At 44.8% G+C, this 26,038-nt stretch overlaps 1 protein-coding gene and 1 long non-coding RNA gene across 2 annotated transcripts in view; one reads left to right on the forward strand and one right to left on the reverse strand.

Moving 5' to 3' along the window:
- Positions 1–17,507, reverse strand: part of HUS1 (HUS1 checkpoint clamp component) — a 56,920-nt gene extending 39,413 nt beyond the window's left edge. The window contains exons 1-5 of the mRNA XM_068236512.1: positions 16,934–17,507; positions 9,826–9,953; positions 4,356–4,532; positions 727–834; positions 239–313 (exon numbers count right to left, since the gene is read on the reverse strand). Of these exons, the coding sequence (XP_068092613.1) occupies positions 239–313; positions 727–834; positions 4,356–4,532; positions 9,826–9,953; positions 16,934–16,985 (540 nt within the window). The 5' untranslated portion in view covers positions 16,986–17,507. The remainder of the gene's footprint in view (positions 1–238; positions 314–726; positions 835–4,355; positions 4,533–9,825; positions 9,954–16,933) is intronic.
- On the forward strand, positions 17,307–24,589 carry LOC137518533 (uncharacterized). The gene is made up of 3 exons (XR_011020844.1): positions 17,307–17,422; positions 23,227–23,575; positions 23,673–24,589. It is a non-coding gene; the product is annotated as an uncharacterized lncRNA (long non-coding RNA).
- Positions 24,590–26,038: the final 1,449 nt, after the last annotated feature.

Raw genomic sequence — 26,038 nt, forward strand, 5'->3', positions numbered from 1 at the left:
AGTTAAAGGTTACAAAAGACAAGACAGGAATATGAATGATACAAAACATTGCATTGTGAAAACTGGATTGACTACAAAGTAGAGCATGTTTCCAAACAGCAAACAGTTTAGGCTGTACATAAAGTGCTGAAAGGTCATTGGATATGCATTAGGGCCATACATCCTTCCTATTTCTACAACATTTCTAGCACCGTCCAAAGGATAACTATTTTATATTCACAAGGTGAAAAAAACTTACAATGAAATTGCTTAAATTCTTCATTCTCTCTACAACACTCTTCATAGTTTTAATTGCTGGCAAATATATGCTTACCTATAAAAATGAAAATAAATTATAACATGATGACAGTCATTATTCACATTCTACAGAACAGCTGTTTCCTGTAATTATATAGTGCAGATGTTTGGGGCATCATTTTATGGAACAGGGAACCATTAAAATCTATTCCTGTGAATTAAAAATGCAAGTACATGAACTGCTACAATTTCTAATCACTTTTGGGGGAACCCAGTTCACCTACCAGTGTTTTCCAGAACTGTGAAACCTGCAGGAACCCATTCAAACATAGAAAGAACATACAAATTCCTTTTTCAGTTTTATAGCAGAGTACAGTACTGAGTCAATCGATGTATACTGAAGGAGCTAAAAACTAGTTCATAGTAGATAGTTTAAATGTTATGCTTTTCCTTATCAAAGCATTAAGAGCAAAACCTTGAGGTACTCACATCAAAGTCTGGTACAGTAGGTTCTTTAAAGTCATTCCACAGCCTTCTGGGAATAACACTTACGGGAATATCATGTGTAACAATACGACTGGTGCTTGATAATGTAGGCTATAAAAACAAAAAGAAAAAAAAGTGAAGCTACATCTGAGTGTTCTGTAACATTAACAAATTCTGACTGCTTGAGAATACCAATTTTCTTAGAGCAGAAATAATCTGTTGTAGTCAAAATGTGTTAGAGCGATTCCAAGCTATGTGCCAAGCAAAGACCAAAAAAGAATAAAAAAATAAAAATAAATATTTGTACTTGCATACTAGAAGACTCATAACTTGCGCAGTGTCCTGTTCAAATTCTAATTGCTCTCCTGGGGAGATCTAACGATTGTTTGAAAGTTGAAGGCCTTGGCTTAGTAGATCAATTAATTTAGAGCTATTATTTCCCTGGTTCCAAGTTGTTCCGATGCACCGTTCTTGAGTTGGGCAGTGTTGAAGGAGGGGTGTCTACTGCACCTAGCTGCTCTGCTTACTCCTGTTCCCCCGGATGTCCCAGCTGATGCCCTCAGTTGGTACAGCAGCTTTATCAATGAGGAGTGCTTTATCAATGAGGAGTCCGAACTGTTCCGAGGACTAGTTCCCATATGTCTAGATGCAGGCAAAGCAGCAGACCACACACATGACCTGCAAGGTGCCATGCACCGTGACTGCAGAGGACACTGTGGTAGCCAACTGGACCCGAGGGAAATAGACTTCTTTGCTTCAGGAACCTGGAGATGTGAATACTGCCTCCACTGCTTCATTGCACCTGCATGTAAGCCCCCCAGGCTCCAGTCTAACCTCCCTCTTCTCGGTTCAGGCCCTCACAGCCTCTGCATTGATTCTTAAATATAGGTCATCAGCTGACGCTTCTGAGACGTCCAAGTGCAAGAGTGGGCAGGGCAGCCAGGTGCAGAAGACACTCCTCCTTAAACACTACATAACTTGGGAATGGTGCAAAAGAATGATTTGAGATCAGTCCAAATAAAGCCAAGACCTTCGACTTCTAAATGTATGGTTAGAGTTCACCTGAAAAGCAATGAAAATTTGAACAGGAGGCTGCCAAATTTGTGGATGGTATAATATGGAAGTACCAGAAAAATCTATATCTTTTTGACATCTCGGCACAGAAAACATAAAAAAAAATTTGAAGGATTTTATGCTGCAATTCAAAATATTTACAAATTTCTTGTGAAATTTTCAACATCAAACTTTCATTTTTAATCCTAACAAGGCTTTATTAGAGAAAGTCATCATGTTACAAAGCCAGAGATATTATGAAGAAATAGGTATGTAACATTGACAATTCAACATACTAAAGGTGTCCTCTGCAGAGTACATAAGGAAGAGCAATATAAATAATGAAGAGCAATAAGCTATTGAGAGCAACTGAAATTGAGGTAATGGTACAATATGGAAGGTGCCTACAAAAGATCCATAAACAGTGTTTTGGAACTTGATAAGTCATAAATGTGCGGATCAGCTGATTTCGAGGCGCGGCTGGGAGAGCCGAGCACCGAAACTGGGCGTCCCATAGCAGCAATGCTATACTGAGCGGGCCGTATAGTGGTAATTTGGGGTCTGGCGGCTGCCAGACCCCGAATTACATCTCCCTCCTAGTTGCGACAACTCGGAGGGCGAATAGTATTTAACGCCGCCTCGGAGTTTAGCGGCAGCGGTGAGAGCCGTCATTCGGCTCTCACCGCGCCGAACTGAGCGGCGCCGAAATAATATGCACCCATAAATGTGCTTACACATCTAAGGTACATATTCATATAATTTCAAGTATAGTGTAGGTTACAAGTTAAGAGTACAAATAGTGTTTTAGTCTAATAGCTAGTGTCTCTGGAAGTGTTCTAGGAGTCATCCTCCGGGGCTTTTAAGGAGCATAAAGAATAAGCATGGACCAGGGTTCCTATATTAGTTGTCTAACCAATTTAACTGTTGGTCCCATGTCAGGTGGTATTCCATGGGCTTATTTTAGAGAGAAAAGATTAGCTTCTTAAAAGGTAAGTACATGTTAGCATTTACTTCCCATGCCTTCTGACTGAGCACTGTTGGTGATAGCACCCCTCTTGCCAAATATTGCCCGAGTGCAAACTTGGCTTCCGATACCTTTACATTCAAAAACACACATTTTTGTTTTTTTTTAGCATACTTTCTCTTAAAACACAGGGAAACTTCAGCTATGATTTGATTAAATGGTAGCAAAAGAAAGCCTTATTTGTCCTGGAAAAAAGCTATGCTAAATTGGTTTGCATACAGTAGACTAAAAGCTGAATGATATTTAAACCCAAGCAAAGGTATCCCAATTATTACAGCTGTTTTGGTAAAGAAGGGCGTTTAGAAGATCGGTACTGAAGGGGTGAAAAAAAATAAAATACTGAATAATGCACTGCAGGGCCACTGAAAATGTATTTGATCAATAATGCAAGTAAAATGCCCACAATAATGCAATAACATGCAACAGGAAAGGAAAATGTGCCATGCAAGGTTTCCCTACTCATTTCAACAGAGTGCAAGTTGCATGCCAACCACATGCTCCTGGTATTTAGAATGCTGCAACAGTCAGGGTTCTGTACATCACCACTGCTGGTAGGTTGTGATTGCATGCTATTTTGTCAGCACTGCTGAGCTAACCCAAAGGACTACAATGTGCAATCATTTGACTTATAAAATTATCCTCTATGTGTAATTTGAAAAGATAAGACTATAAAATATTGTAGTTACAGATTTCCTAGCAAGCTCATGGTGAACCAGAACTCCTAGGAATGTGTACGGGGCTACAAATGACCAAAAAGCCCTCTTACTAAAATTCCATGCAAAACAAAAGTTTGCCTTTTTAAAACAGAATAAAGTGTAGAGAAACCGAGAGCCCAATATAGTGTAGTATGTTAAGCAAAAATGAAGTAAAGGTTATCGTGAGAAAATTATACTCACAAACGTGGGGTACCACAAAGGCAACCACTGTATAGGCAGGTGAGGAGATTAGACCTGTCCTCACTCAGGGATAAGAAGTCGCTCTCTGTAGATGCGAAAGGGGGTAGATCACCCCTCCACCAGGGGTGGACACGGTATAGCAGTAGGAGAACAGAGGCGCCAGCAGGATAAAAGCGGATAAAAACTTTAAAATTTGCTGGGAGGAAGCGGTGGACTTACCTCCATAAAGCAGACACGAAAGACTGTCTGAATAGTAGCAATCACATTTATTAACTAGTACCCCAAAACAGTGCAACGCGTTTCGCAGGCCCAGCCCGCTTCATCAGGCAATAAACATGGGGACAAGACAGAATTTCAGCAATAGCAGGTGTAGCGCCTGAGGTGTAGCACCTATTGCTGAAATTCTGTCTTGGAGGTGTGTTTAGCTTACAGGGACACAAAGAATAATTTGTATATTCAGCAGTAATGCATCGTGGGAGACATCATATGCTCACTCCAATCTGAATAATTGCACATACCTCCTGTTTTAAGAGGGCAAACTTTTGTAAAGTATTGTAATTACAGGAACCCTGCTAAAAAAGTAGGTTGCTTTCCATGATTTTAGTTCCACTTGCATAGCTGATGTCTCACATTACACATTCAGTTGCTACAGTGCTTACCAACTCAACAGCCACTGTAAGGCAAGGACAGTGCTTATTTGTCAGCTTAATTTTTACAGTCTTGGCATTCTGTGCTGTTTTTAAAGCTCGGGCAATGTTTTCAGGCACCATCTCCAAATAAATGTCATTCTGGTCAGCAGACACCCCTTCCATTTGAAACTCATCAAAGAAATTAGCCTGAAAAAAACAAACAAATTAATGCCTTAGAAAGCTCAAGTACTAGCACATTAACCCTTTCCGATCCACTGCTGGATCTTAAAGGAGTTATCAGGCAAAAAAAAAAAATGTTTCACTTACCTGGGGCTTCTACCAGCCCCATGCAGCCATCTTGTGCCCTCATAGTCACCCACTGCTGCTCTGGTCCCCCTCCGTCAGCTCGTTTAGTTTTTGCCGTTCGTGGGGTCGGCGGGCAGCATTGCGTACATTTTTACGCATTTCCGCTGGTGCAGGAACATTAACACATACATTTTACGCGTTAGTTGTTCAAGTTTTCATCCCCTTCTCTGTTGCAGGGAATTCCAGTGGGACAGCTACCTAGAGTCCGCAGAAACTGCACAGAGAGGGGGGACTATGAGCAGGAGGCAAAAGACATGTGTGATCGCTTTATAAATAGAGGGCATCATGATGAAACCCTGAGCAGAGCAAGGCAGAGAGTTGATGAGACCTCTAGAGAAAATCTGTTGACAGGAAAGACTAAAGACAATAGACAGAAAGACAATCATGTCAGACTGGTGACACAATATGGCACACACTGGAATTAATTGAGAAAGATAATGGCAAAACACTGGCACTTGCTGCGACTAGACCCATGAATCATTGAAGCAGTAGGCAGCGAAACAAGCGCCGAATCTTCACGATATGCTTGTCAAATTGGAATATCGATCAGTTACGCCGCAGTCGACGAGGATGTGGTTAGGATCATCGATGAGGCCAATGGCAATGTATAAATGCGGGAAGTGCAGTGTATGCCATTTGAGTGACCAGACGAATGTATTTCATGATGCACGACGAAGGAAAACATATGAAATACAGACGTTCATCAACTGTGAGAGCATATATGTAGTATACATGATAACATGTCCCTGCAGACTTAACTACATCGGCAAAACTACCTGTATGCTCAAAAAAAGGATCCAGGAACATGTATGTAACATAACTGAAGGGGATGAAACCAGCCCACTAGGACTGCATTTTAAACTCAATCATGGGAAGAACCCGGAAAGCCTAAAATGTAAAGGCATAATTAAAATGCAGATTCCTTCCGGGGGGTGCTCAGGAGGATACCTGGATAGGAGACTATGCCTAATAGAATCGAGCTGGATCTTTAGGTTGGGAACGGTAATTCCTCATGGCTTAAACTCTGACCTCCCTTTGGCCCCATTCCTTCCACGCTAATTAACCAACAAAGGAAATTGTTGTAATACATCTGTATGTTGGTTAAGCAAATGTGTCGAAAGCAATTCTTTTTATTTAAAAAAAAAAAAGATAAAAAAAAATAGATATGAAATCGATAAAAAAAAAAAAAATCGGTGCAACTTTAGTGGTATGTGTGAAGTGAGGCTGAATGGTGTGTGACAGTTGAAAACTGATACTGTTAGAAGCCAATGAAAAAACTACATATAACATGAGAGATGCATATAGGAATATGTTTTCAATACACTGAAATTGCAATCTTGGATTTGAATCTAAAAACTGGATGCTAAATGGCAGAATAATGAAACAAGAAAAGATAAGCCTATTAGGGGAGGAGTATGTAAAGTAGCCACATGGCTGGGACTTTTTAAATGCAGTAGAAACAATGGCCCACTATCATCTGACGAAGGTCGGTGGGCGGCCGATACTAGTGATGGCACGGGCAGAGCGGTGACGTCACATCCGGTTCCGGTGTTGTAACGTGCTGTGCATAGCGTGAGCTTGACAGGGAGCTGACTCTGGAACACACAGCATGGGGTACAGATGTGCCGAGTGGACGGAGCACAAGAATTAGCTGGGACAAGCGGAGCTGTAACTACAGCTAGCTGAAAAGAAAAGACTGCGCCGTAGAGGTGGTGAGAGCCCTCAGCGGCAAATCATGCTTGTATAGCGGCTTATAGTGTGCATCTGCTTCAACTAACCACAAACGCTTAGCAATTAACCCTGTGTGAACTGTGATAGCCTTGAAGAGCGAGCTCACGCATTGTGCAAAAGGAGCGCTCAATCCATACATAGAGAGACTTATGTCGCTATTTAGAGAGTGGAGGAACCAAAAAGTTGCATGCATTTGATCCTATTGAGACTCCCGGGAGTGACAAGGACTGTCATACGTGTGTATGTGTGTGACATGTGAACTGGAGTGATTGACACAGCCGGCTGTGATACAGAGTGTTAGCACCGCAATCCTGCCCGTTTTTAATGGGTTTTGGGGTAATTTGTATAGCATAATTAATAAAGCAGAATATGTTTAGCAGACAATTGTGGAATTGGATTTGTACTTGGATCGAAGTCCAACACTGCAATCCCCTCCAACACCACTCAATAATGTATTACACCGGCACACAGACTTTGCGGGCGGAAGTAGAGCACAAGTGATGGCGCTGCTCCTCATTCAGGTGGTGATCCCCACGGCTCCATTGGCATGGCGCAGAAGAGATCACCCACGTCCCCCCTGCACAGCTGATATAGAAGTGCTGGGAGATGTGGGTGATCTGGAAAAAAATATTGAAAAGTGTTAACATTATAATTTTCAAATTGTGGTCCAAAGACCTTGGCCAGCCATTGGCAAACTCTACACTTTGGCCTGAATTTCTGGTCATGTTTTGATGATATTCTAAGTGAAAATAATTGTTTATAGGTTTAAAGGGAACCAAAGATGAACCTGAGACGGGAAAATGAAAAAGATGTTATACATACCTGGGGCTTCCTCCAGCCCCATACGCTCTGATCGATCCCACGCCACCGTCCTCCGCTGTCTGCATCTACGAGAACCGGGTCCCGTCACTGACGTCATCAGAGCCAGCTACGCAGGAGAAGTGCGCCCTCTACCTATCTCTCCAGCGGCTGTTGCAGAGATACGCAAACGGCACACTTCCCTTACGCTTATACTAGCTCCGACTGACGGAACAGCGGGGACCCGGTTCTCGTAGCTGCGGGCAGAGGAGGATGGCGGCGTGGGAGCGATCAGAGCATATGGGGCTTCAGGAAGCCCCAGGTATGTATAAAATGTTTATTTTTTTCATCTATGGTTCCCTTTAAAGCGAACCTGCAAACAGATTTAAACAGGTGGGAATCTTTGCTGGAACTGCTGAGATCCAGCATGCTCTTCAGGGAGCTCTTCAAAATATTCACATTTCATTGCATCTATCTATCTATGCATATAGGAATGAATGGGAATATATAGATGAACAGGTTTCTCATGGTTAGAAAATAGTTTACAGTGCAGTCATTCTATATAATAAAACCGCAGGTGTCCCTGCATCATCAGTGTCCGTGTGTTTTTTCTACTGCGCATGTGCACAGCATGGACAGACTGGGACAGGAGCAGGATGGTCCAGGGGGCCGGGCGGGTGCGCACGTGCAGGCATGTGGCGGCGATGACTAGAGCCTGTTTTTAAACGGGCTAAGGTCCCTAGTAAAACATATTTAGATAGCTAAACTGATGGGTGAATTGCCCAGTTGCTTTCTAAACGCTGTTTTAAGCACTTACCAAAAGCTCTGACAGGCAGAAAACAAAAAGCTTTTAAACTGAGTATAAAGATCACAAATGCAGTTATTTGCTGAGCATGTGTATGACCAATGAAGAGGGTGACACCCACAGAAGGGAATTTGGAAAGACAGAATCAATGCATGCGTGGCTTGTGTTTCTTGAGTTGCGCAGCAGTCAGTTGTAGTAACAATTTTCAATGTGAAGATGAGTGGTTCACAATCCAATTTCTACCAAAGTGTAAACCTAAGGACATTTGTTTCGGGGGGGAAGAATATTTAACTCATCTGTAGGTTTCTGGGTTGTTAGAGGAAAGTAGAGTGCTTAGAGGAAATCTACTGTACAATATGCTAGAGTAGGTCCCATGGGCTGAACAGTAAAAGCCGGTACACGCGTGAGGACCAAGCTGCCAGCAAGTGAGTATTTATCCCCGCCCTGCGTCCCTCCCTCACTGGCTCTCTATGTAAAAGGCTGCTTTTAATCATTCATGCTACTTGGAAGCATAGTTCTCTTTGTCTTAAAAGCAGAGCTACAGGCACCACACTGACTATGGTCCTAGTAGCAGTTACTACATTGATATTTTAATGAAATCCTACAGCTGTTCTATGACAAAAATCATACTTATTTTTCCGTTTTGCTAGTGAAATGAGAAGATTTTGATTTGCTGGCTGAAAGATGCAGCGTCATGACGGGTGTTATTTGCATCCTGCGGTTTTGCTTTTACTTACATTGTGAGCAGTTATGGGTCAGAATCCTCAAGCAACCTTCAACCCAACTTTTTGAATAGCACCTAAATAGCACATAAAGCCTTTACATTGCAGATATAAGGAAAGCAGGCTTGTATATCCTTCCCTGAAAACTGTTTTTCACATCGATTCTGTGGCTTTCTCCTTTACTATACATCACACTGATGCAGAACATCCAGCCATTAACTATTTATACATGGACTATGGTACCAGAGTTGCAATAAATGGACTTAATTACACTTTAAGCTACCTGCCAACTTGAGATGATTGTCAGGCAGGTCCAGACTCTTCAGTCTGCACATTGATCCCTGTATAGTCATGCATGTGGTGCTCTGCTGACTCAGACAAAAACAAAACACAGTTGATTGCTGCTTCCTCCAGAGATCAGTGCACTTCATAGTGGATTACATACATCACCTAATGCTGCGATCACCTAATTCTGTCTACCCCTATCCCTGTCTACCTATGCTGCAGCCACCTACTTCTGGCTACATCTATCCCTGCCTACCTATGCTGCAGCCACCTACTACTGGCTACACCTATCCCTGCCTACCTTTGCTGCGGCCACCTACTTCTGGCTACACCTATCCCTGTTTACTTATGCTGTGGCCACCTACTACTGGGGTGGGGCACATTTTTTAATGTAAGGGAGGGGGGCTGGGTCCAATAGTATAATACTGCATACCGTAATACCGTGGTATTTTTTTTTCGATGGTTATCATACCGTGAAGTTTCATACCGTTGCAACCCTAACTGAGAGCACTGCAGAGACGCTGTCTGTGAGGAGTAAACAAAGCACACAGAATCGACAGAGGGATTGCATTACTTGTACTCAGTACAACAGAGGCAGCCCATTCCCCCCTGGGTCGACAAAGCTTGACAAATAAAAGAAGATTAGATATATTACATAGACAGTGCAACTAGAAAAGGCTGCAGTAATCCAGAACACATTAGAACAGGTATAGGAACTTATAGAAGAAATAAGGCTGAAATTTTTTTTACAGAGTCTCTTTAAGACTGAACAGAAAGCAATGTTGAATATTACCTGGCAAAGCTCACACCACATACTGACGCCTCCATTTGCCACTTTATCGGTTAGAATAAAATACAGGTTGCTGGATGTAAGCCGTAAGGTACATGACTTTGTCAGCTTTGTGATCGTGTTTACAACTCCTATAAAAGAGCAACAAAAAGTTCATAATTACTCTTACTGGGTAATGAGATTTCAGCATATTACCCCACAACAGGAACCTCAGAGAGACTGCTCTGCATACCTTAGAAGAGGAAGCACAAAAGACTTTAAAAGCCACTTTTCTACATCAACCCCCTAGTGTATTTCATATAATTTTCCTTCCTACACAGCTTAGTCATTTTTAAATGAGCTAATTCAGTCCTTCTGACATCTGAGATACTAAATTAAGGTGCTTAGAATTTGAAAAAATATATATATAATAAAACTTGATCTATCTACTGTACGTCTTAAATGGAAAGAGGAATTAAACTTTAGAGTAAAATTGCTTGGTAATATAAATACAATCCTGCCATCATTCATTACCAAAGTGAAAGTAGGTATTACCTGACCCGAGGCAAAGCAACGTAAGGTAAGCAAGGTAAGCATAGAGGTATGTTCATGCTGGATCCTCATAACTGCCCCTCCCTCCATGGAGAGGATCCCAGAGGAGTGGCTGGAGGTGGAACTACGGCAAGGGATACAGAGGCTTCTAGGGGCTGGAGGAAGCCCCAGGTAAGTTAATCTGTTATTATTTTCACCTCATGTATCCTTTAAGGACAGTGAATAGGGTGGGGAGTAGGAAGACACTGCAGGGTGATAAGAGGAAGCATCACAGCAAGATGGCCTCTCCCTGTGATTATGGGAACATGGGATGGTTTGTGCATACTTTAGGAGTTAGTATGGTTTAAGTGACCCAGAGGCAAAGTCCATACGGGGAACTGTTCTCCAAGCAAAGCTCTACAACCTTGAAGAGTTTGGGCCAAATAGTGTGACCATAGATTTTACTACAAACTATCTGAAACCTAAAATTTCTAGAGGGTGCGGTTATTGAAGAACTGTTAAAACAGTGACCAGTCCCGTTACCGTGCCAGTAGCTTTTCCTCGGGTCAGGTATCCTTTAATGTAAAACATCTGTATCTCTCCAATTCTTTTCACAGTGGATATCGCTATATGGAAACTAACATTTCTTAGTGAAGTTTCTAATTAAAATCACTTTACCAGTCTTAATGTTCCCTTGTAAAACTGAGCTCCAGGCACATACTGTATAAAAAAAAACACTGTATAATATGGTATTTTGATTAAGCATTAAATTGACACTTGAAGAGACTCTGAAGTCTCATAAAAATCATGTTTTTAGATTAAAAATCTCTTTAACATGATTACCCTAACTAAAATGTTGCATCTCCGTAGCTGAACTCTAACTAAATCCCCCCTAACTAAATCCCCCCAGAGCTGCAGCTTTCAGCTGCAGCTCTGCCTCCATGGGCGTATCTCTGCCTCTCCCCCACACCTCTCAATGAAAGAAGACTGAGACGGGCGGGGAGTGGCGTTGATCCGCGCTGATAAACGCGTGTAGAGGTAGAACTGCAGCCAAAATCTCTGCCTCTCACAGCAGCGCTCCCCGCAATGTGCCTCGGGGAGTTTGGGGGGATAGTTAGCTTGAGTTCAGCCACAGAGATGCGGCGTTTTAGTTAGGGCTATCATGTTAAAGAGATTTTTTAATATAAAAACATGATTTTCATGAGACTTCAGAGGTTCTTTAAGCCAGGAATAAAAAATCAGTTTTATTTTCCTAGGGGTTCTACCAGCCCCCTCCAGCCGTCCCGTGCCCTCGCAGTCACTCACGGAGCCTCCAGTCCACCACCACCAGCTAGTTTAGTTTTGGTTGACAGGCCAAACAGGCCTGGCCATTCGTATTTTACTTCCAGTTCCCGTCCGCAATATCGTCCTGCGCCTGTGCAGGACGCTATTGAGGACGGGAACATGAAGGATACGCGTGGCTAGGCCTGCACAGACGCAGAAAGACGCCGCCAACTCCCTGTCAGCGAAAACAAAACTAGCTGGCGCCGGGGGACCGGAGGCTCCGTGAGTGACAGCGAGGGCACAGAACGGCTGCAGGGGGCTGGTAAAAGCCCCAGGCAAGTAAAACAGATTTTTTTTTTTTTTGGCTTAAGTGTCCCTTTAATATGGATCAGAGATAAACTTTTACACATTTCATAATTGTGCCCCTTACATATATTTTATAGGGCATTTCTCAAGCCAAATACTTTTTTTGTTTTAATACCCTAACTCCTTATAAAACTAAACAAGCCGCACCCACAGCTCCTCCAGCGCCTAGGCATTCTGAGTCCCATGTAGCAAGTGCTCATGAGAGCTTAGTCTGGGGAGGAGGCTTTTCTGAAGGAGGAGGAGGAGGAGGCGTTACCAGCCGGGAGCTGCTGAGATTTCAGAGTCAAGGGGGCAGAGAGGGGAGGAGAGAGGAGGGGAGTGGAGTTTTCACAGGCTGAGGGGTGGGGACAGAGCAGCTTGGCTGTGTAATGATGACAAGCAGAATATGGCTGCTCTCATTTGATCACAAGAAATAATCATACACTTTTGAAGCTGTTTGCAGCTAGATTTACTGTGTAAACCATCTAAACTTTAGAGAAGATATATAGACAAGTTACTTGCTATAGTTAGTTTTTCATCTCTGATTCGCTTTAAAGTGAATGTTTACCGTTTAAAAATAGAAAAAGTCAGATACTCACCTAAGGAGAGGGAAGGCTCGGTCCTAATGAGCCTTCCCTCTCCTCTCCCGATGCCGGGTCCCGCGCAGGATCCCCCGTGGCAGTATTCGACCAGTTCGGTCAAATACTGCCACTTCTGCATGCCGAAGGGAGCTTTCGGAAGCCTTCGGGAGCACTCAGGCTCCCAATGACACGGCCGCTCCATACTACGCATGCGCGAGCGCGCTCTATGACGCGCTCGCGCGTACGTAGTATGGAGCGGCCCGTCTTCGGAAGCCCGAGTGCTCCCGAAGACCTCCGAAGTCCCTGCGGCGGCGGACACGAACGGGGGAGCCAGCGCAGCACCGAGGGCACCGGGAGAGGAGAGGGAAAGCTCATTAGGACCGAGCCTTCCCTCTCCTTAGGTGAGTATCTGACTTTTTCTTTTTTTAAACGGTACCCATTGGCTTTAAGCACATTTTTCAATTCAGCCACAGGTTGATTATCCACATCTTGTCTTTATATTAGCTTCTTCCATTTACCTGCACAGTATCACTCAAACTAGGAAAAATTGTTTATCTTTGGAACTTGTCAATAGTATCAATGGGAGCGGAAGAAAACGGCATGGCAAAATGCAGTGCCATGCCATTTTCTTGCCATCCCACATTTTAACACACTTCTAAGCTTTTTTTGTATGTTGTAATGCACCCAATTGCAAGTTGACAATCAAAATGCAGCACATTTGGGAAGCTGAACATGATTTTTACTGTGCAAGGGGCCTCTGCCTGTTTCCCCCTGGTTCTTGCTTGTGGAACTCCATGGGCAGTGCCATAGGGCATACTCACAAGTTAGTGCAAGAGGGTGCAGTGTTCTCCCCAGAATTTTAATCCAGCCAGGTGGCATGAAATAGTAGCCGGGTGGCATGAAAAAGTAGCGGAGTGGGGCGAGATGAGAGAATGCAGGGTCGGTGCTTCTGTGAGCAACTATGCATACAACATAGGTGGAGGTGAGCCGATGACAGCCGGGTGCTCACCAAAACTAGCCGGGTGGAGCACCCAGCTAAAAGGGCCTGGGGAGAACACTGGGGTGCGAAATGTGGCAGAATAATGGCGTAGTGGTTAGCGCTCTCGCCTTGCAGCGCTGGAGAGTGTATGTTTTCCCTGCGTCAGTGTGGGTTTCCCCTGGGCACTCTGGTGTCCTCCCACGTCCCAAAAACCTACAGATAAGTTAATTGGCTTCCCCCAAATTGGCCCCAGACTACGATACATGCACTACATGATGCATATATAGACATATGACCATGGTAGGGATTAGATTGTGATCCCCTCTGAGGGACAGTTAAAGAGACACTGAAGCGAGAATAATTCTCGCTTCAAAGCTCATAGTTAGCAGGGGCACGTGTGCCCCTGCTAAAACGCCGCTATCCCGCGGCTAAACGGGGGTCCCTTCACCCCCAACCTCCCCGTGCAAAATCAACAACCAAATCGGTCGTAAATTTTGCTCTTCCTGGAGGCAGGGCTAACGGCTGCAGCACTGCCTCTCAGCGCGTCTATCAGACGCGCATCGCCGCCTCTCCCTTGCCCCTCTCAGTGAAGGTAGACGGAGAGGGGCGGGGGAGAGGCGGAGATACGCGTCTGATAGACGCGCGGGAGGCAGGGCTGCGGCGGTTAGCCCTGCCCCAATGCGGAAGAGATTCCGCGATGTACGGAGTTGATTTGGGGGTGAAGGGACCCCCGTTAAGACGCGGGATAGCGGCGTTTTAGCAGGGGCACACATGCCCCTGCTAACTATGAGATCTGAAGCGAGATTTATTCTCGCTTCAGACTCTCTTTAAGTGACAAGACAATATATACTCTGTACAGTGCTGCAGAAGATGATGTTGCTATATAAATACTAAATAATAATAATACATGTGTTAATCTGTTTTTTATTTTCCTTAAAGGGAACCTGAACTGAGTAAAAGTATTTAAAATAAACACATGAGGTAACTTCAAATGAACATTACATAGTTACCTTGCCATCAGTTCCTCTCAGAAGCTCACCATTTTCTTCTGACAATGATCCCTTCCAGTTCTGACAATATTTTGTCAGATCTGAAATATATCAGTTGCTGTCAGTAAAATATCAGTTGCTGTCAGTTATAGCCCACAGGACAACTGATGTGTCAGGTAATGTCCATGTTTCCCTATGGCTCAGGTGGGTTACAGTTTAACAGTGTGCTGACCAGAAAGCTGTTATGGGGTAATGGCCATTTTCAAAATCGAGGACGGAGAATTCCCTTGATCACAGTGGACAAACAGGATGTGGGACAGGAGAAACAGATTGAGGAGTAGACTACATGGGAGGCAAGTATGACTTGTGTATGCTTATTTTGACTTTTAATTTTCAGTTCAGGTTTTCTTTAAAGGGAACCTGATGCGAGTAAAATTATTTAAAATAAACACATGACGTAGCTACAAATGAATATTACATACTTATTTCGCCGTCTGTTCCTCTCAGAAGCTCACCATTTTCTTCTTATAGTGATTATTACTATTATTAATATTTATTGTATTTATAAAGTGCCAACATATTACGCAGTGATCCCTTCCAGTTATGATTTTGTCAGAACTGAAATATACCAGTTACTGACAGTTATATATCAGCAGCTGTCAGTTACAACTGAATGTGCAAGGTAATGTCCATGTTTTCCTATGGCTCAAGTGGGTGATATTACAGTTTAACAGTGTGCTGACCAGGAAGCTGTTAGGGGGTAATGGTCATTTTTAAAATGGAGGACAGAGAATTCCATTGATCACAGTGAACAAATGGGACGCAGGAGAGGAGAAAGAGATTAAAGGGACACTTAAAGGGATACTGTAGGGGGTCGGGGGAAAATGAGCTGAACTTACCCGGGGCTTCTAATGGTCCCCCGCAGACATCCTGTGTTGGCGCAGCCACTCACCGATGCTCCGGCCCCGCCTCCAGTTCACTTCTGGAATTTCTGACATTAAAGTCAGAAAACCACTGCGCCTGCACGCCCGTATTCTCGCTCCCGCTGATGTCACTAGGAGTGTACTGCGCAGACACAGACCATACTGGGCCTGCGCTGTGCGCTCTTGATGACATCAGCGGGATCGAGGACACGGCAACGCAGGCACAGTGGTTTTCAGACTCTAAAGTCTGAAATTCCAGTAGTGAACCGGAGGCGGGGCCGGAGCATCGGTGAGTGGCTGCGCCAACACAGGATGTCTGCGGGGGACCGTTAGAAGCCTCGGGTAAATTCAACTCATTTTCCCCTGACCCCCCTACAGTATCCCTTTAAGTCAAACAAAAAAAAATGAGTTTTACTCACCTGGGGCTTCCAATAGCCCCCTGCAGCTGTCCGGTGCCCTCGCCGTCTCCCTCCGATCCTCCTTGCCCCGCCGGCAGCCACTTCCTGTTTCGGTGACAGGAGCTGACAGGCAGGGGACGCGAGTAATTCTTCGCGTTCCTGGCCACAATAGCGCCATCTATGCTGCTATAGCATATATCATATACCACATAGCAGCATAGAGGGTGCTAATGTGTCTGGGAATGCGAAGAATCACTTGCGTCCCCAGCCTGTCAGCTCCTGTCACCGAAACAGGAAGTAGCTGCCGGCGGGGCCAGGAGGATCGGAGGGAGACGGTGAGGGCACCGGACAGCTGCAGGGGGCTATTGGAAGCCCTAGGTGAGTAAAACTCATTTTTTTTGTTTGACTTAAGTGTCCCTTTAAGGGCCCGTTTCCACTTGTGCGGTGCGAATCGCCACGGTAAAAATTTGCATGCGGATGCAAATTTTGCATGCGGGTGTATGCGAATTTTCGTGTGAATTTGCATGAATGACGCTGTATGCAAATTTAACCATGGCAGTGCCTGTGTGCTTTTCCATTGATTCCGTGCAAATTCGCATGAAAATTCGCACACACCCGCATAGCGGTATGCGAATTCTGATGGCTCTGCCATGCGGATTTTTCACGCGGACGAAAACGCTCAGAAATCCTGACAAGTGGAAACAGTCCCATCCACTTGTATTGGCTATGCGAATTCGCATGCGGCACACGCATGCAAATTCGTGATAGTGGAAACGGGCCCTTAGGAGTAGACTACACAGGTGGTAAGTATGACCTGTGTATGGTTATTTTGTCTTTTTATTTTCAGTTCAGGTTCTCTTTAAGGATGAGGTAGAGGGATATGGGGTTAACAGTATTTTATGTCAACCAGTGATTATGCTTAGGAGGGAATTAGCTACGATATAGCAGGGAAATTCCAGGGCATTAAACACACCGGACAAGGGTTCTGAAACTAACATTTCTCCCCTTTAACAACACAGGCTCAATAAAGCAATGCATTAGCATTTACGTGAAGCAATAATGCAACTGTAAACAATAACAAGCCTACTACTGTAAGCCAAACACAACAGCAGGAGATACAGACTGGTAAAATTGTTCAGACAGCCGATGTCCACGATCTTGCAGCGAAACCTCATTACGTCCAAATTGATCAGTCAACAAATCTCTCCCATGTCATTACTTCATTTTCAAGAATATCAAGAGTATTACACTGTGACTGTGATAACTAAACTCCTGATGGAAGGAAAATAACGTGGATGGAATACTGAACTCGCTTCCCTCCACACAGTCAATAGCGTCCCTGAACACAACTAGCAAATAGCAAAGTCTTTATGCCCCTGTGAAGCAAATAAAACAACCTCCGTGATTGGTTGTCTAGGATCACGTGTCATACACGTTCATCCTGTGGGTGATGCTGAACAGAAGTTCCGGTGTGTAATACAGATTCTGAGGTACGTGGGTGTGGTTCATGCAACAGCCTTGAAAGCCTTCATTAGTAAGCTTTGCCGTTATTACTGCGGGTGTGCAGAGCTCGTCTTGTTAGCAGAAGGACGTTCGGCGGAGAATTCCAAAGGTGAATTGGGCGCATAAACAACGTAGAAAGGCGCTCGTTAGGTTGTGTTGTCTGATGACAAACCGCTGCTTTTCCAGAAATCTGGCTTCTTTAAGCCACTATTGTACGGGCAGTTGATAGGCAGTGAAAAACCTCTATAACTCTCACAACTGCCCACTGCTGCCTAGTAACGGTTTGCTGAGTAAACCATTTAACTGCCAGTGGAAAAGAATTAGGGGGGATCACACTTGTATCCACGGGAATTGCAGATAATTCCCTGCAATCGTTTTGCTGCATAACCGTGATTTGCAGAGCGATTTAACTACCTTTTTTTTTTTTTTTAATAGCAGCCATTGCATTGATTTCATTTGAGAATTTTAATTTATTTTTTGGTACTTATCCGTTAGCTGGGCACATCCGGCAGGTGGCGCTAATTACTATTCCCCCTCCAGGCCGAAATGGATAGTAGGGAAAGCTGTAACTCTGGTGGAGTTTTGTCGCCACCTAGAGGATGCGCCCGGCTAATGGATAAGTACCTATTTTTTTTTCTGTGTAGAATTGCATATGCCTCCAGAAAATGCAGTGGGCACCATAGATCATATCTGCATGCATGTTTTGACTGCAGCAAACTGCTAGGGATTTGCACTAGTGTGACCCCCCCCCCCCCCCCCCCCCTGCCGGCTTGTTTCCATATACATGATTTTAGCTGCAGTTATGGAAACGCAAGCGTGTGGACATCAGAGAGTGTATAGCCTGCACTCTCTGATGTTTTCATACATGTGCTGCGATTCACCACTGAATTACAGGATAGTTGCATGCATTTTGGGGCAATTGTGCCTGTGATCCCATTCATAATAATGAATGAGATCGCAAGCGCCACCCCTGGGTAAATCATGTGCAACGCAGAGCCGAGCTGCTGCACCTATCCTGCACTGCATAGTGGAAACAAACCCTTAGAGAGACTGAAGTGAACAAAAATTCTTATTTTTACCTTCTAGTTCGCTTCAGTACTCTCATCAGCTGTAAACTGCCGCGTCCCCACCGCAAAACAAGGCCTTAAGACCCCTCAAATCCCTGGGGGGCAATCCGGTCGGCGCTTCCTGAAAGAGGCAGAGCTTTCAGCTGCAGCTCTGCCTCTACTGATGTCAATTGCCGCCTTTCCCCGCCCCTCTTACTCTTCCTTCACAGAGAGGTGCGGGGAGAGGCGGAGATCCGCACGGCGATTGACTTCAGGAGAGGCAGAGCTACAGCAGAAAGCTTTGCCTCTCAGGTCAGCACAATCCACGGCCAAGATGGTCGTGGATGTTTGCCCCGGGATTTGGGGGGTCTAAAGTCCTGGTTTTGCGGCGGTTTACATCTGAGACTACTGAAGCGAACTAGCAGGTAAATATATCAATTTTTGTTCGCTTCAGAGTCTCTTTAAAGGCTAAGCTGGGTCAAATTAGGATTGGTTGAGCAAGGTTGCAAAGAATTCTGAGTTTATAAGGAAACTCCCGTAAGGCTGTAGACACTGAGCGCTTTGCAAGCACTTTTCTGGAAATCGGTGCTTTCTGACCGTGTGTTTTTGTTTATGCTCCCATTGACTTGCATTAAAATTGTGGTAAAATCGCCATAATTTAAAAAAAAAAGTGCTCATGGGAACATTGTAATGCGTCAATGGGAGCATTTAAAAAAAAAAAAGCTTAGAAAGCACTGATATATACATATGTCTACAGATTGAAGGCCCGTGCACACGCCCGCTGGGTGAGCGTTTCAACGACAGTCCGGCGTGTGTACAGTCTGTCGGCAGACTGATACGGCTGTTTCTGCGATCCGCTGGGTGGATCGCTCAAACAGCCGTATCAGTCCGCCGACAGCGCATACACATGCCGGACTGTCGTTGGAACGCCCACCCAGCGGGAGGTGACGACGGACCCATCGTTGCCTCCAGTCCGGCGTGTGTACGGGCCTTTATGCTAGGTACACACCATACAATTTTCTGGAAGATTTACCTGCCAGATTGATTTCCAACATGTCCGATCTATATTTTGATCGATTTTCTAATTTTTTTATTTTTTTTTTGATAGTTTTGTTCAGTTCTATGAAAATTTATATTAAAAAGAAAAAATTGTATGGTGTGTACCTAGCATAATAAGGCCTGTTTTCTTTGAGCAACTGAAGCTGCTCCCACACTTGGTACAGCCGGGTGACAGGGGACCCTGATGTGTCGTGTGAGACTTTCTGCTGAGTTCTGATAAAGGTAAAGCTTGCTACACACACCCAATTTTGATTGCACAATGATTCTGAGTATAGGCTTCCTGTGTGGACACAAATCAGAATGTGATCTCCTTTCACTACATGGAGCTGGTAAAATTGGTCAGTGATTGGCCAGTCATAATTGTGTATCAACAACAAATAACATTTGTAAAGCGCTTTTCTCCCATGGGACTCAAAGCGCATAAGCATGGCTCCGACCATCGTGGTACAGAGGAAGAATTTTATAAGTCTGGAAATGCCAGGCTAAACAGGTGGCTTTTCAGTCTGGATTTGAATAGCTCCAGGGATGGTGCTGTCTTTACTGGGTGTGGCAGGGAGTTCCAAAGAGTAGGGGCAGCATGCCAGAAGGCTCGATCTCCAGATTTTTTGAGGTGCACTCTGGGAGTGACCACATTTATAGAACTTGCTGATCTGAGGTTGTGAGAGGTGTGGGGCAGCTTCAGCAGGTCCTTCTTGTATCCAAGGCCCAGATTGTGCAGGGATGTGAATGTCAGCAGTCCTTAAACCACTTGAGGACTGCAGTGTTAACCCCCCCCCCCCCCTCCCCCCCAGACCAGGCCACTTTTCACTAAATGGGCCACTGCATATTTAAGGGCTCGCTGCAGGGCCACACAACTCAGCACACCAGTTATTTCTCCCCATCAACAGAGCTTTTTGTTGGTGTGGTCTGATCACTCCCCGAGTGTTTGTTTATTTTTTTACATATTTTTTTTTTGTTATTTTTATATAAAAATGCTTATTTATACATTTTCTTGAATCTCCCCTCCCTCCCCCCACCAACAAATCAGCGTGATTGGCTGTCATAGGCTTCAGCCTATGACAGCCGATGACTTCTATCTCCCCCAGGGGGACAGCCATGTCACACGGCTGTCCCCAGTACAGCGCTGTTGTAGATCACAGGGCTGTACACTGTTATTAGACGGCAGTTTCGCCATCTAACAGTCTCCTAGCTGCAATCGCCGCTGGGAAGTTGATGGCGGAGCGGTACTCTTGTCATTGAAGCGGGGGTGCGTGCACATCGGCGCGTGTGATCCCCTGCCAACTCTTCCCCAAAGACTTAACACTGATCGGCGTTGGGCGGTTCTGGGGATGGCACCGCGTCCACGCCCAGTGGTGTGATGCGGTCGCCAAGAGGTTAAAGGGTGTGTACACAATTTTGGTTGGGCAAATATTGGCCAATTTTTACCACTTCTATGTAGTATGAGGGCCAACAAATTTTGAATACTGGGGATTGGTTATGAATTGTGTAGGTAAGGTCTTGGATGGAAGTGGTAAAATTAACCAATCAAAATTGCCAGTTAAAATTGTATGTGTGTATAACTGCCTCCATGTGGTATGAAGGTCTTTGGATTTTGAATACTGTACTATTAACAGATGGTGTAGGTAAACTCATACTACATAGTTAAAATTGATCAGTTATTGGCCAATCACAACTAAAAATGTGTATCAAGCTTTTAAGTTAACCTTAACTGGGAGGGTGCCCTGCAGACACCCTGTGTCGGGACAAAACAATCCTCCGGTCCCCCACAGCGACCTAGTTTTGTTTATGACCAGTCGGTGGGCAGTGCGCCTGTGCGGCCCTGCCTCATTTATGTGCCCGTTGCTGTCATGCACAGTACAAGAAATCTAGTACTGTGTGTGCACAGTACACCGACGTCGATAGTGTGAATGAGGACGTGCACGGCCAGGGACGCGTAGGCACTCTGGCCTGCTGCCTCAATAGACTGGCCTGCTGCAGGGGACCAGAGGATCAGTTTGTTCCAGCGTAGGCACAGGACGTCTGCAGTGGGCTGGTAGAAGCCCCAGGTAAGTGTAATGGTGTGTACACACTTGAAAGATAATCAGACCAATTTTACCCCCTTCCATGTAGTATGAGAGCCATATCAAGCAAATACAGTCTATTCTGTCTTTGCAAGATCCTGCACACAAAGATGCTGTACACATTCAAAAGATCAGTATCTGCAAAAGATCTGTTCCTGCAAAATGCATTCATAGTCTGATATCTGCAGATCCTCATACACACCTTGTTTAACAGACATTCATCTGCAGATCAGATCCACCAGGATAGATCTTGAGATCTGCAGATGATTGTCAGATATGCAGATGAATGTCTGTTAAACAAGGTGTGTATGAGGATCTGCAGATATCATAGACTATAAATGCTTTTTGCAGGAACGGATCTTTTGCATGTGTACAGCATGTTTGTGTGCACTGCAGCATCTTGCAAAGATTTTATCTGATGGGGAGTTCAGCTCAATAGAATACTGTGTAGAGTATGGCTATCATACTACATGGAATGGGGTAAAATTGGTCTGTGATCTTGACTTTTATCTCAAGTGTGTATGTAGCATTACTCTTCCCCCCCCCCCCCCCCACCCCCCCACCCCCTCTAATTCCCCAGTTATGGTTCCCTTTAAAGCATGCCTGATGCAGGGAAAACAATGATATACTTATCTCTTCAGTAGAGAGAAGCCTCTGTATAGTCCAGAGGGATCCCTAGTCGTCCTATGGCCCACCATTCCAGCTCAGAATTCAGCAGTTCTGAATAAGAAATATCGGAAATTACTCTGTTCAGAGTACAGGTAGTCCCCTACTTACGAACGCCCGACTTACGAATGACCCGCCGATACAAACGACATGGATTCCGTGTTTCCATGGGAACAAGTCACACAAAAAATTCTAATTGGTTTTTTAAAATTCAAAGAAAAAAATGGCTTTTAAATATGTATAATCGGTTACAGAGGGCAGAGGTGACACTGGAGGCACAGGGGGGCTCAGGAGGTACAGGGGACAGATGGCACAGTGTTCCGTCTTAAGAACGAACCTACAGTCCCTATCTCACTTGTTAACAGGGGACTACCTGTACTGTTGACCTGACACCTTGCAGAGCAAGGCCTCTGCCTTTTTTTTTTTTCTTTATGTACACCAGAGATGCATTTGACATGCTGCTGCTGTGGTCATGGAAACCCCACAGTGGAATGAGTGATTAGGTGATTTTTCTCTGTTCAGCCAGCTTGGAATCCTGCAGGGAGGCGAGGAATCGGGTCACCTAGCGGCAGGTCGGATTCCTAGAGTATGTGGGCCACATAAGGCACACGGGCCATAATTTGACCAGCATTTAACCTTCCTGGCGGTAACTCACTTTGCTAGCTGCGTGAGCACACCGATCACCCCCGCGCCACAGAGACACCCCCCCCCCCCCCCCTAGACCCCTTGCGCAGCCTGGCCTATCAGCGTCGGGGGAAGCCCTCCAGGAAACGGGATTTCCTGATCGCCGGAGGGGATCGAAGAGGGTAGGGGGATGACGCTGCACAGCGTCATCGCCAGGAGCTCTAGGCTCGCTACATGATTAAAAAAAACAAAAAAACCCAGTTGCGCTGCCCCCTGGCGGTTTTTTATAGACCGCCAGGGAGGTTAAGGGGGAAAGAGTACTACATAAGCTGTACATATGCATCATCAACCTTTGGTTAACTTACGGTTATAATGCATATAATGTTACATGAATAAATTATCTAATGTGTTATGTGTCATTGTTTAATTTTATTTTTATTATATGTTCTACATTTCAGATAGAACTGCTGCAGAGATGAGGGGACGTAGTGGTCAGGACGAGGAAATTCTATCTGAAAACCCTAGTTTTGACACTACCAATCATGAGCATTACGATGACATCAACGGGGAACGGATAGGCAATACAAATTGGTGTGCATGCAACAATTGTACATCCATGCCTACTGGGATAGAATCCATGTGTTGTGTTGAAATTCCAAATGTAAGATCAAAAATGGATAACATGGCCTGCATAATCGAACATCAGATGATTCCAAAGCTGTGCACTGATCCGGAATGGGCAAGAATTTTTCTATTTTTGGCAAATGGATGTAACGCAGTAAATCCTGCTGCAATAGATTACAACAGGTTAGTAATGTGTGTGTGTTGTTTTTTTTTTTTTTTTTTTTTTTTTTTTTTCCAAATCACAATAAATTATTTTTTTTTTTGTTTCTTTCTATTACAGACAATTAAGGAAAGCAGTTTATTGTGCTTTTGCTGGGTGGGTCCATGGACACCTAGGAAGAGGGGACCGAAGACCCATACCCTCATGTATTGTCAAAATAGTACGGGAGGCTTTCCCTGATCCCCATGGCCAAGATGAAGGTTTTCAACCTTCAGAAGATGAGGCAGCAGAGTACATGGTGCTTGAGGACTAATTTTCTTTCCTTTTTTTTTCTTTTTTTTTTGGAGGAATAGTTTCAAATGATACATGTGGTGGCTGTTGTTTTATGTAATGGTTAATGTAAAGAATTGACATCTTACACAAAAGTAAATCCAGTTGAAAAAATTGTAATTGAATTTCTGAAATTCTAATACATATGTTCATGATTTAAAAAAAAAAAAAAAAAAAAATACAAAGAGTAAGTTTTTTCAAACAGGGCAGGTTCTCTCTCTGGCTCCTGAGAAAGTGGTCTCTAGAGCCAAGCCTGGGGCATCCTGTGTGCCTCCCTCCATCCTTACTTCATTGCTGCTCGTATACACTGTCCTGGGATATGTATGTATACACTTTTTTTTTGTTGTTTTTTGGGTTTTTTTTGCATTGCTGATCCTTATATGCACTGCCCATCAATCTTATCCATAGTATGGTCTTTGAGCATACTCCATATCTTTAATCACTTTCTTTGCACACAGTTTGTGTACATTTCACTTCAAGCATTAGCTCTTTAGATTAGCTACCCCTGGACTTGTATTTATTCACATTGGGCTCAGTTTCTGAACCCAAGTGATGTATGCAGCATGCAGGGTTACTGGTTATTATAGGAGGTGAGGCATTTTTGATTGTAATATCCCACATAATATTGTGATAAGCTGTTATTTTCAGTTTTAAATGTTTTTATGTGGATTTACAGAGTGTTAAATAAAGATTTGTTACATTTTTTATATTGTTGAGCAGCCCCTTCTCTTTCTCAGGATTTTTTCTTTTTGGTTTCAAATTTCTTAACTGTAGTGCATTCTAGAAATTCTCGCTAAACTGCCACTATTAAGTAGGATTTAAGAATCTTATCATGCAAAACTGTGTCCCCCCCCCCTGCCGGTTAGAACTGTTCAAGAAGAAAAAATTGTTGGTAATGCTTTGATATATCTGGCCCACTGTCCTTAAAGGGAAGGTTCAGGGAGGGATAAAATAAAAATCCATATCCACTTACTTGGGGCTTCCTCCAGCCCGTGGAAGGCAGGAGGTGCCCTCGCCGCCGCTCCGGAGGCTCCCGGTCGTCTCCGGTGGCCGGCCCGGCTGCCAGGTCAGGCTCTTCTGCGCTCCAATCTGCGCCTCACGGGGGCGCGCTGACGTCATCGGACGTCCTCCGGGCTGTACTGCGCAGGCGCAGTAGTTCTGCGCCTGCACAGTACAGCCTGGAGGACGCCCGATGACGTCAGCGCGCCCACGTGGAACGCAGAAGAGCCCGACCTGGCAGCCGGCCAGGTCGGCCACCGGGAGCCTGCGGAGCGGTGGCGAGGGCACCTCCCTCCCTGAACCTTCCCTTTAAAGCAGGGATGTCAGACCAGTACTAAGAGGGCTGAGGTCCTCACACATTTTTGACACCGCTCAAATTAATTGATGGGTCTGAATCAGGAAAGGTGTGGTCCATCAGGTAAAACACATTCCTCTCTCAGTCCATCCTAAACACTAGTATGGATCTGGAGTTCGACACCTGTGCCTTAAAGACTGAAGTCGCACTTCAATCTCATGTAATTAAAGGGGCACTATGGCGAAAAATTTTAAAATTTAAAAGATGTGCAAAACATAGACAAATAAGTGGGGTGTTTTTTGTTTTGTTTTTTTTTTCCCTTAAAGAGGAACTGTAACGACAAAACGGCCCCTGGGGGGTACTCACCTCGGGTGGGGGAAGCCTCAGGATCCTAATGAGGCTTCCCACGCCGTCCTGCGTCCCTCGGGGGTCTTGCTGTAGCCCTCCGTACAGCGGTGACGCAATATTTACCTTCCTGGCTCCTGCGCAGGCGCTCTGATGGCTGTCGGCGCCGAAGTAGGCGGAAATACCCGATCGCCGTCGGGTCTGCTCTACTGCGCAGGCGCAAGTTTCCGGCGCCTGCGCAGTAGAGCGGACCCGACGGAGATCGGGTATTTCCGTCTATTTCCGTGCCGAAAGTCGCCACAGCGCCCCCGCTGGAGCCAGCAAAGGTAAATATTGAACTGACAGTCGGCACAGTCGCCGGCTGTTCGGAGGGCTGCGGCGAGACCCCCGTGGGACAGAGGACGGCGTGGGAAGCCTCATTAGGATCCCGAGGCTTCCCCCACCCGAGGTGAGTACCCCCCAGGGGATGTTTTTCATGTTACAGAGTCTCTTTAAGAGTAAAATGAGCCATAAATTA

Source organism: Hyperolius riggenbachi, chromosome 5 (genome assembly GCF_040937935.1).
Source record: "Hyperolius riggenbachi isolate aHypRig1 chromosome 5, aHypRig1.pri, whole genome shotgun sequence".
NCBI classification, from domain to species: domain Eukaryota; kingdom Metazoa; phylum Chordata; class Amphibia; order Anura; family Hyperoliidae; genus Hyperolius; species Hyperolius riggenbachi.